Here is a 12,315-nt window from a genome sequence, read left to right on the forward strand (position 1 = left end):
GATTTGTGATACAAAAGACTTGCGTATTTTGAGAGCTGGTAAAGCTATTTGGTATTTAGCGAATTACAATCACTGGGATATTTATTGGTCACAAATCTTTTTTTTACGCCTGGAATATCTATGCCCAGTATTTTTTGTGGAAACAGATGAGACTTAACTCCCCATGCTTCAATAAACTGCTGAACTGCTGAAATGAAATCGTGAATGTAGCGTGCATTAATTTTTATTAGAGTAAAGTAGGATATAAAATCAATGGCTTGGTCCAGGTTGCATTGATTTATTTGCATTCACTGGTGTTTAATAAAATGCAAGGCCATCAAATACTCTACTGCTGTTTACATTAACTTGTTTTTTTGTTGTTGTCTTTTGTTGACAGACCAGCAGTTGTCATGGTCACCTTCACTGCACTTCAATGAAGACATATATTCTCCTTCATCAAGGACCATGAAAGGATTAACTAGTAGCCGTACGCAGCCCCAGCTCAGCTCAGCACACACTTGTGGTCTGGTGACTGAGGACTGTGAGCATTCTCATGACCATATGCACCATGGCCTGGATTCTAGGCAGTCATACTTGCTCAGCCCAACCGACAGCTGCCAAATGGACCATCACCGTTGTTCGCCTCGAAGTTCTATACATTCTGAATGTATGATTCCCATGATGGTAGGGGAGCACATGTCAAGCAGTACTTTCCCCCGAATGCACTACACCTCACATTATGATTCCAGGGATGACTGTACCAGCATCTCGCACACGGGCAGCAAGATTAATCGCATCCCGGCGAATCTGCTGGACCAGTTTGAAAAGCAATTGCCTTTGCAACGTGATGGTTTTCACACACTACAGTACCAGCGAACATCCACTACCACCGAGCAGCGAAGCGAAAGCCCTGGCAGAATACGGCACCTTGTCCATTCCGTCCAGAAACTTTTCACCAAATCTCACTCTTTGGAAGGGGCCTCGAAAGGAAACGTGAACGGCACAAAGGGCGAAGGTCGGCATTCGGATGACCACCACCATTCCCACCACCCCAAACATGGCAAAAGGAGCAAAAGCAAAGAACGAAAGCCAGAGCCCAAGCATAAGTCTGCGATGACTGCCTGGTGGAGCTCAGATGACAACCTAGACAGTGATAGTACTTACCGTACTGCGAGCGCGATGAGCAGACACCACATCGACCATATCTCTCAGTACTATCCGGAAAATATTCAGGGGGCCTTCAGTGATCTCACTTTGAAGACGTCAAAAAGCAACAACGATGTTAAATGCTCTGCTTGTGAAGGATTGCCCATGACACCTGAGGGGAAATATATGAAAAGAAGCTCCTGGTCCACACTGACTGTAAGCCAGGCCAAGGAAGCCTACCGCAAGTCATCACTTAATCTGGAGAAACCTCTTGTCCATCAGGAAATAAAATCATCTCTAAGGCCATGTCATTACCTGCAAGTAAGTGACAGTCTTACTTCTAATTTTAGCAGTACAGTCATCATTTTCTTAGTATGTTGTTGCTGTTTTTGATAGGAGTTTATTGAGTATAATGGAAGTTAACTACTGCACCAACTGTATTACAAGCCACCTAGCTATAAAACCAGAAGAGCAGTATGTTACATGTAATTAACATTTTGCTGACAAACCTCGGATCCAATGATACAATTTTTGACTGATGTTGAGCCATCATAAAATCTCATTCTAACATCATCTTGCATCAAGGAAATCAAACCATGTAATATAAAGAGATTGACAACTGCATTAGGCTAGCTCAGACAGGAACCTAGCCTAGCACAAACACATTAACCAGTTCACTGAAAGTAGTGCACAGAGGAAATTAAATCCCCAAGCATTGGAACCTGAAGTTTTCTGTTGGCATTCACAGTAATATCCATAATAGGTAAACAGCAATTCTGTTAACTTAATGCATTATAGCTTACCGCACCCTCCTATTGAGTAACATTGTAATTTTAGTGACAAATTTTAAATAAAGACCCGGGCAATGCTTTGTACCTGTAAAATGCCTTATACCTGGTGAATGCTTTATTACCGGGCAATGCTGGACTTCAATGAACATGTTTGCTGGAGCATGACAATATGAGCAGTGGGTGGAGATACAGTGAACAAATGGATGTAACTCCCTATTGGAGTTTAACTAAATAAATGTCAGGTGCCAGCAGAGGTTTGCCATAGGATGAGGCCACCTTCTGGAGTGAGTATGATTCGGAAGAGAAACGGTGGCAATGGTGGTTGGGAGATACCCACAGAGTGAGCCAGCAGTGGTAGCTCTAGAAGAGGAAGTCAAACAATGAAGAGAATGAATAGAAGGGTAAGCAGCAGTAACTCTGGGGGACGAGGTTACTGAATGTTTAAGATTGGGAAATGTATTGGTGGTGTTCTGTATTGTAGAGCTGGAGAAGGTTGCAGAGGTTTTTTTCTATACTCGTTCCTGGGATGTGGGCGTCGCTGGCAAGGCCAGCATTTATTACCCATCCCTAACTGACCTTGAGAAGGTGGTGGTGAGCCACCTTCTTGAACTGCTGCAGTCTGTGTGGTGAAGGTACTCCCACAGTGTTGTTAGGGAGGGAGTTCCAGGATTTTGACCCAGCAACGATGAAGGAACGGCGATATACTTCCAAGTCAGGATGGTGTGTGACTTGGAGGGGAACTTGCAGATGATGATGTTCCCATGCGCCTGCTGCCCTTGTCCTTCTAGGTGCTAGAGGCTGCGGGTTTGGGAGGTGCTGCCGCAGAAGCCTTGGCAAGATGCTGCAGTGCATCTTGTAGATGGTACACACTGCAGCCATGGTACGCCAGTGGTGGAGGGAGTGAATGTTTAAGGTGGTAGATGGGGTGCCAATCAAGCGGGCTGCTTTGTCCTGGATGGTGTCAAGCTTCTTGAGTGTTGTTGGAGCTGCATTCATCCAGGCAAGTGGAGAGTATTCCATCAAACTCCTGACTTGTGCCTTGTAGATGTTGTAAAGGCTTTGGGGAGTCAGGAGGTGAGACACTTGCCACAGAATACCCAGCCTCTGACCTGCTCTTGTTGCCACAGTATTTATGTGGCTGGTCCAGTTAAGTTTCTGGTCAATGGTGACCCCCTGGATGTTGATGGTGGGGGGTTCAGCGATGGTAATGCCGTTGAATGTCAGGGGGCGGTGATTAGATTCTTGCTTGTTGGTGATAGTCACTGCCTGGCACTTGTGTGGCGCTAATGTTGCATGCCGCTTATTAGCCCAAGCCTGAATGTCATCCAAGTCTTGCTGTATTCAGGCATGGACTGCTTCATTATCTGAGGAGTTCCGAATGGAACTGAACACTGTGCAATCATCAGCGAACATCCCCATTTCTGACTTTACGATGGAGGGAAGTTCATTGATGAAGCAGCTGAAGATGGTTGGGCCTAGGACACTGCCCTGAGGAACTCCTGCAGCGATGTCCTGGGGCTGGGATGATTGACCGGCAACAACCACAACCATCTCCCTTTGTGGTACAACGATTTATAGATAAGGATGAAAACTTTCAATTTGATACGTTGCGGGACAGGGATCCCATAGGGGTTGACAAGGACGGGGTGATCGGCAAGTGGAACCTAGCATGGAACAAGATGCAAGTGGCATAGGTTTGGATAAGTTGGGGTTTGTAAAGGATGGAACTCAGGAGGGCACTGGAGAAGTAGGGCTCGAATTTATCAATGGGGACGTGATGGAGGCGGGGCTCCCACCTTTTGGGTTGTAGTCCCGTCTCCATCGACTTGTGACCAACCCACGCTATTTTCCCTTGATTGACCAATTAAGGCCAATTAAGGGACACCTGGTTACTGGTGACATCAGCGATTGACATTTCATCTGTCAAGAGCTTTTGACAGATGAAAAACCAACGTTTGACAGCTCTGTGAAGCTGTCAAACACTGACAATCTGTCTTCTAACTTGAGTCCTTCTCCACAGACTCAGTTAGAGAGCTCTCCAGACCAGAAAGCAGAGGCTGCAGCTTTTGACAGTTCAGCGGCCATTCTGCTTTCTGTGCCGGTGAGCTGAGGGACTCCCGAGACCTGAAGGGAGGAAGCCTGCAGGAGAAAGTAAAGTAAAACTTATTAAAACACTTTACACTTACCTCACACACTTACCTCTGCACACACACACCCATCGCTCACCTGCACAACGGACATCTCGGCCCCTCCAACTCCTTCAGACCGACAGTCCGCCTCGCTAACTTGGCATGGTTCGGAGCCGTCGGGAAGCCCACACTTCAGGGCTAAATATAGGGATTAGGCAAAAAACTGTCTGTTAACAAGCAGTTAATTGGCACTAATCCCCTTCCCGCCTCGGGGAGGCAGCTCCCAGCACATGTCGGGTACCCGCCTCCTGGGACATTGGCACGGAGGCGGGTTGGGGCGGGATGGGTTCTTGCCCCCCCCCCCACCGATTCTGCAATTTTCCCACCACTCCCGCTTCCAAACCTGCCTCCTCGGGGCTTGGAAATTCGAGCCCGTAGAGTCTGAAAATAACAAAATCTTGAATGAGGGTTTCAGAGGCAATGGGGTTAAAGTTGGAGCAGCGGCAAGCAATGTTGCAGAGTTGGAAGTGAGTGGTCTTGGTGATGGGGACAATACGGGGTTTGCACCTCAGCTCCACGTTGAACAGGATACAAAGGTTCCGTACAATCTGGTTCGCCAAGGAACAAGCGAGTCGAATTGTAACGATGCAAATTTTTGGCAGGAGCTGAATAAGGTGGTTCTGACCTTCCCAATATGTTCACTTGGAGGAAGTTCAGGGTCGTCCACAATTTCCTGTTGAAAAAGATGATTCTCACTCGTAGCCATGCAACTTCGGTGTCTCAGAGGGTGACACTCGTGCCTAGAACCCACACACACTATGGGGGTGATTTTCATTCAGAAGCCGGGAAGGAGGCGGGAGTACAACTTTCGGGGTTGTAGTCCCGCCTCCATCGAGATGCGGCCAACCCACGCGATTTTCACTTGATTGACCTTGTTGAGCCCGCCCAGCGGGCTCAGCAGGCCAATTAAGGGCCACCCGGCAACAGGTGACGTCACAGACTGAAATTTCATCTGTCAAGACGTGTTGACAGATGAAATATCAGTGTTTCACAGCTGATTGAAGCTGTGAAACACTGAGGCCTAGAAATTCAGTGGGCTGCGCCACCAGTTAGCGCCTAAAGAGGGCACTCAGTGGCTTTAGCGCCATTGGCCACGCCTTCCGCAATATTTAGCTGGGGCGCTAATGGCGGCGTTAGCCTGTTGCGCTGCGCCGCCACCGATGACGTCATCGGTGTGTGCAGCGCCCCGCTACCGCCCCGATCTCGATATTCAGTAGCGCCCGCCTCTGTAGCGCTGTTCACAAATCGTGCTGGTTCACGGGTCCTTCCTGTGGCGGCAGTGGCGCAAATTAAGGTGGAGGTGCAGGGCGGCCGTTTTTTTGGTGGCTGCCTGCCAGCACCTCCGTCCCCGGCCTCCTGATCACCCCCCGCGGCAGTGCCGGCTGTTTTCCGAGAGCCCGGCACTTCTCCTCGGTGCCGGGCTCTTTTGCCGGCACTCGCGATCTCCGCTTGCGCTGGTGCAGGCCCCTCCCCCTTAAGAATGGGAGGAAGGCCTGCAGTACCGCAGCGCGCCGTGCCGCAGCGTGTGGCGCTGCGGCATGTTGCGCTGCGATATTCAGTTTCAGCGCCCTAAGGGGGACACGGAGCACCTCGAGTCTCGCCCCATGTTCCTTTTGGGGCGTTCAAGCTGAATTTCCGGTGGTCGCAACTGTTCCAATCGCTGCGCTAATTCTGGCGCCCAAGCGAGCTTGGCGCCCCGTTTGCGGCTCCACCGAATTTCTCCCCTTGACAGTCTTACTTCTAACCTGAGTCCTTCTACGCAGACTCAGTTAGAAATCTCACCGGCACTGAAAGCTGCAGGCTGTCACTTTTGACAGATCGCAGCCATTCTGCTTTCTGTGCCGGCTGAATGATGGACTCCCGAAGCCTAGAGGAAGGAAGGCTGTAAAGGTAAGTACAGGTAATTTAAACTTCTTTACACACGTTAGACACACCAAACACACTTACCTTTGCACTCATGCACCCATCACTCACCTGAACACCGACATCTCGACCCCTCCAAGTCCTTCAACCCGACGGCCCGACTCCTCTAACCTGGTGTGGTTTGGAGCCATTGAGAATCCCACACGACAACCTTCAAAATAGGGATTAGGCTAAAAACTGCCTGTTAACTACCTGTTAACAGGCAGTTAATTGGCACTAATCCCGTCCCGCCTTGGGTCGGTGGGTCCCAGTGCGGGGCGGGTACCCACCTCCTTTGAAACTTACATGGAGGCGGGTTTTGGGCGGGATGATATCGGGACCCCCGAATTCGAGAATTTAACCCCCTGCACGCCTCCAATCCCGACTCCACGGCACATTGAAAATCGACCCCATGAGTGGCCTGGTTGAGACTTTCCAGCTGACTATTCCTCTCAATGGGCTCTATACAGGAGCGCAGCTGAGTTTAGGTCCTCAGCAGAGCAAAGGATTCAAAGCTGAATCTCGCTACCCCCCACTGTCACAACGAGGTGTGCCAGATTTTTGAAGACTGTGATAACTAATTAGTAGTCAACAACAGCAACAGCAACAACTTGTATTTATATAGCACCTTTAACATAGTAAAACGTCCCAATGCGCTTCACAGGAGTGTTATAAGACAAAAAAATTGACACCAAGCCACATAAGGAGAAATTAGGGCAGATGACCAAAAGCTTGGTCGAAGAAGTAGGTTTTAAGGAGCGTCTTAAAGGAGGAAAGCGAGGTAGAGAGGTTTAGGGAGGGAATTCCAGAGCTTAGGACCTAGGCAACAGAAGGCTCGGCCACCAGTGGTTGAGCGATTATAATCAGGGATGCTCAAGAGGGCAGAGTTAGAGGAGCGCAGATATCTCGGGGTGGCGGGGGGGCTGAACATAAGAACATAAGAAATAGGAGCAGGAGGGCAGCCATTTGGTCCTTCAAGCCTGCACCGCCATTCAATGAGATCATGGCTGATCTTCTACCTCATCTCCACTTCCCTGCACATTCCCCATATCCCTTGATTCCCTTGATATTCAAAAATCTATCAATCTCTGTCTTGAATATACTACAATGTTGCTTCGTAATAGGAAATACAAAAACGAACAAGACTTAAAAAAATTGGGAGCAATGCAGATTACGGGGTTTTATAATAGAAGTGTTTAAAATTATGAAAGGATGAGGCAGGGTACATTGAAGCAGATTATTTCCAGTAGTTCAGGGGTCGGTCAAAAACAAAAGGCCATAGATACAAAATTAAGATTTAGAGTACAGGAACAAGGATGTCTTGCTGCAGTTGTACAGGGCCTTGGTGAGACCACACCTTGAGTATTGTGTGCAGTTTTGGTCGCTTTATCTGAGGAAGGATGTTCTTGCCATGAAGGGAGTGCAGCGAAGATTCACCAGACTGATACCTGGGATGGCAGGAATGACGTATGAGGAGAGATTGGGCCGATTGGGCTTATACTCACTGGAGTTTAGAAGAATGAGAGGGGATCTCATTGAAACTTATAAAATTCTAACAGGACTAGACAGACTAGATGCAGGAAGGATATTCCCGATGGCGGGGGAGTCCAGAACCAGGAGTCACAGTCTAAAGATAAGGGGTAAGCCATTTAGGACAGAGATGAGGAGGAATTTCTTCACCCAGAGAGTGGTGAACCTGTGGAATTCTCTACCACAGAAGGCAGTTGAGGCCAATTCATTAAATATATTCAAGAGGCAGTTAGATATATTTCTTAAGGCTAAAGGGATCAAGGGATATGGGGAGAAAGCAGGGACAGGGTACTGAGTTTGGATGATCAGCTATGATCTCATTGAATTGCAGAGCAGGCTCGAGGGGCCGAATGGCCTACTCCTGCTCCTATCTTCTATGTTTCTATGTTTCTATTTCTAGTTCTGGTAATTCCAACATTTAGCCTGAATTAGGATAGAATGAATAACCTAAACAGCATCCCTCTCTACTTTCTCTCGCATCTCCCCTTACATCCTCTCCAACTTCATCTTGTCCATCAGACGCACTTTCTGTTTCTTTAACCCCCACCCCCACCCCCAATCCCACAAAACCACTCACCAACAAACAAACTGAAGGAGATTACAGAGATAACGAGAGGCGAGGCCATATAGGGATTTGAAAACAAGGATGAGAATTTTGAAATCAAGGCGTTAACCGGGAGCCAATGTAGGTCAGTAAGCACAGGGGTGATGGGCGAACGGGACTTGGTGCGAGTTAGGACACGGGCAGCCGAGTTTTGGACGACATCAAGTTTACGTAGGGTAGAACGTGGGAGGCCAGCCAGGAGTGCGTTGGAATAGTCAAGTCTAGAGGTAACAAAGGCATGGATGAGGGTTTCAGCAGCAGATGAGCTGAGGCAGGGGCGGAGACGGGCAATGTTATGGAGGTGGAAATAGGCGGTCTTGGTTATGCCACGGATATGTGGTTGGAAGCTCATTTCAGGGTCAAATATGACACCAAGATTGCGAACAGTCTGGTTCAGCCTCAGACTCAGCCAGGGAGAGGAATGGAGTCGGTGGGTAGGGAACGGAGTTTGTGGCGGGTCCCGAAGACAATGGCTTCGGTCTTCCCAATATTTAATTGGGGAAAATTTCTGCTCATCCAGTACTGGATGTCGGACAAGCAGTCTGACAACTTAGAGACCGTGGAGGTGTCGAGAAAAGTGGTGGTGAGGTAGAGCTGGGTGTCGGCAGTGTACATGTGGAAACTGACGCTGTGTTTTCGGATGATGTCGCCAAGGGGCAGCATGTAGATGAGAAATAGGAGGGGGCCAAGGATAGATCCTTAAGTGTTCTAAACCTTTCTGAATCTGGTTCCATTGGCTTGTGTTATTTGGCATCAATATAGTATAATTTTCTACTGCTTGAAACATTACTCTCATGAATGCATATACTTTTATTTTTACCGTAAGCAAATTATGGTGTTCAGCTTGATAATTCCGCCAGCCAAATATTTGCACAAATTTATCAAGAAATCAGAGTTTGTTCAGTAGCTTACAATGACAATAGCAGCCTTGACTTGACTTGAAGAAAGTGTTGACAAGCCACAAGGTGGATATGAGCAAGCATGCGACATTCCCTTCATGTTACACAACACAGCACAGCGCGCCACGTTATCAGAAAGGAACCTTTTCCAGCTACAGCAGTGGTGGCTGAGAACTGTGACAAACTTTTATCCCTTTCAGCTTGAAGTTAAATCCGGCTTTTGGCAGAACACAACCCGGCCATGTGTACAGCACAACATGATGAGAATTCTACCTCAGTGCTGCTATTTATACCACTTGCTTACTTTGCACTTATACAACTTTGTAATATTCTCGCAGCTTAGTCACACTTTTTGATACAAAGGTGTGATTTATTTTTGCATGGTTGGTCATTTCAAAGCACTTGCTAATAAACTTGTAAACCTATGACAAGCCAGACTGAAGCAGAACGAAAATACAAGAAAATATTTCAAATGCGCTGCATAGGTAGAAATCCAAAGCAATGTGGAAGAAAGATTCTAAGAACAAACACAGAAGAACTTTTTAAGGTTACCTTGTTAATTAGCATTTTCAGTTCTTACTATTTAGGTCTCATTGATGCAAGTTGGTAAAGTCACAGGCCTGTAATTTTCAATAGGAGACTTCCCGCGTGCGGATATCTCCTATCGGGAAAAAAATCTATTCACTTACCTGAGGGCTCCCGAGGTCCGGACACTTCCGGTCCTGGGCCACTCCACAGTTGAAATGCACAGGGCCCATGTATCCCGGGGGCGCAGGCGGTTCGCAAGCGTCCCTGGGATCACGTGGGCCAGGCCAGCCAATAGGAGAAGGGAATCTCCCTTCATACTTTTGACAGATAGACCTGTCAAATATATGAATGGAGATCACCCCAAAAACACACTAAAACATTAAATACATTTTTAAAAAACCATCACGTTTTTAAAATGAGTCAAAATTACATTAAATTAAATATTTTAAACAAAAATTAAATTTTTTGAAAAAAGTAATTAAAGTTTTTTACGGGGCTAAAAATAAACTTACCTTTTTTAAAAGTATTTTTAAATTATGAGTGAAAACAATTTTTTTTTTAACTTTTTTCAACTCTTATGTAGGTAAAAGCAGGCCTTACTTCGAAGTATTTTCTGCGGGCGGAGGTTCTGTAGAAAGCGGAACTCTCCCCCTGCAGAGGCCCTTCTCCAGGGCAAGCGTCCGATCTGTCAAGAGCATGTACTGAAACCGGCATTTCCGATGTCCCTACGGGTGTGTACACAGCCCGTACTCACCCGTAGGGATCGGAAAATACGGGCCTATGTCTTTGTCATCGAGCTCATACATTGGTATAACTTTCAAACTCTTTCACAGCTGTTTGCTTTGCCACATGTCAGGAATATGCTATCCCACTTGCTGCTCTGATGACTCAGCAGGTGAGTGACTGAGCCCTACAGACTAGAAAGATCTTGGGTTTGGTCCCCCAATCTTTGCTATAGAAACATAGAAAAATAGGAGCAGGAGTCGGCCATTCGGCCCTTCGAGCCTGCTCCACCATTCAACACGATCATGGCTGATCCTCTATCTCAATGCCATATTTCCACTCTCTCCCCATACCCGTTGACGCCTTTTGCGTCTAGAAATCTATCTATCTCCTTCTTAAATATATTCAGCGACTTGGCCTCCACAGCCTTCTGTGGTAGAGAATTCCACAGGCTCACCGCCCTCTGAGTGAAGAAATTTCTCCTCATCTCAGTCCTAAATGTCCTACCCCGTATCCTGAGACTGTGACCCCTCGTTCTAGAACCCCCCAGTCAGGGGAAACATCCTCCCTGCATCCAGTCTGTCTAGCCCTGTCAGAATTTTATACGTTTTAATGAGATCCCCTCTCATTCTTCTAAACTCTAGTGAATATAAGCCTAGTCGACCCAATCTCTCCTCATACGACAGTCCTGCCATCCCAGGAATCAGTCTGGTGAACCTTTGCTGCACTCTCTCTATGGCAAGTATATCCTTTCTTAGGTAAGGAGACCAAAACTGCACACAGTACTCCAGGTGTGGTCTCACCAAGGCCCTGTACAACTGTAGTAAGACATCCTTGCTCCTGTACTAGCCTTGTCTACTGCTGCCTCCTTACTAGCAGCAACCCCAACTGCCCCATCGGCCCTTCTCAGCGAACTTCCGGCCCAGCACACCTGCTGGGGAATAACCTCACAACCTCCTTCCTATCCAGCTCACCCTATCTACCACTGCCTCCTGGGACAGCCAGCAGATTATCAATCACCATCCACTCTGTATCTCCCGCCAGCATTTCCATTCACACGTGAACCAAGCCCTTAGTTATCCATGGTTGTATTTTGGATGATTGCATTGACATCCTAGCTTTGACTGAAACTTGGCTCACAGATGGCAACACTCATGCCCTTACCAAAGACTCCATCCAGCTAAAATTTCTACCACTGCCCTGCAAAAACCATCACCGTGCTGGTGAGGCCCTTATCACCAAATCACCCCCTCAATTTTGGCATCTTGTGGCCCCTCTACTTCCATGGTCTCTATCACCGATGAAGCCATCTCCTACCACATTCTTGTATCCTTTGCCACCCACAGCCCCCCTATCCCCTTCCAACTCCATTTCATTCTGCGTGCACCCTTGGAAAAATATCAAGTCACTTACAACTGAGATATCCATCACCAGATCTGGTTGGACCACCTAAAGCACCCTTCAGCCTCACTCTCCTCTGCCAAAACCACCTACTGCTCCAGCGTCATCCCAAAGAGCAAAAGTAACCCCCCGGCTTCTTCTCAACTACCAACCGTCTCATTAAACTCTGCTTCCTTGCCCTCCAAGCCAACTCTTCAATCATCAATATTATTTCCCATCAACTATTAAATTAATATTAACAACTTTGGCTTGCCAACCATTTGTTCATCATGCCTTTAGATATATGATCAATAAATAATGGTTCCAATTTCTCGCTCAGTGACTTATTGGGGAAATGCATCAAACAGAATGAAAATGAGCTGGGCAATCCAGAGTTCAATCCCTGATGTGCTGATCCCAGATAGGGCAGCATGGGAAAGGGGAGGAGCATTCTGGCTGCAGCAGCTGCTGAAAGTGGCTGGGGAAGACATTTTGAGCAGGAAGAAGACGTACTAATGGCATAACCGGGGAGAGAGTGGTCTCCAACATTTTCCAACGCAGCACTGAAGGCCTTGGTGCAGATACTGGAAGGGTGGAGAGAGGTTGTCTTTCCACAGGGGACCGGTTGGCCCTCCAGACAAACT

General features: G+C 47.4%; 1 protein-coding gene across 1 annotated transcript in view; it reads left to right on the plus strand.

The window, feature by feature from the left end:
* The first annotated feature begins 370 nt into the window (after positions 1 to 370).
* Positions 371 to 12,315, plus strand: part of dlgap2a (discs, large (Drosophila) homolog-associated protein 2a) — a 212,390-nt gene continuing 200,445 nt past the window's right edge. The window contains exon 1 of the mRNA XM_085996433.1: positions 371 to 1,446. Within this exon, the coding sequence (XP_085852559.1) occupies positions 445 to 1,446 (1,002 nt within the window). The 5' untranslated portion in view covers positions 371 to 444. The remainder of the gene's footprint in view (positions 1,447 to 12,315) is intronic.

The sequence above is a fragment of the Somniosus microcephalus genome, chromosome 9, assembly GCF_052327205.1.
Source record: "Somniosus microcephalus isolate GS21.2 chromosome 9, FLI_Smic_1.0, whole genome shotgun sequence".
In the NCBI taxonomy this organism is placed as follows: Eukaryota; Metazoa; Chordata; class Chondrichthyes; order Squaliformes; family Somniosidae; genus Somniosus; species Somniosus microcephalus.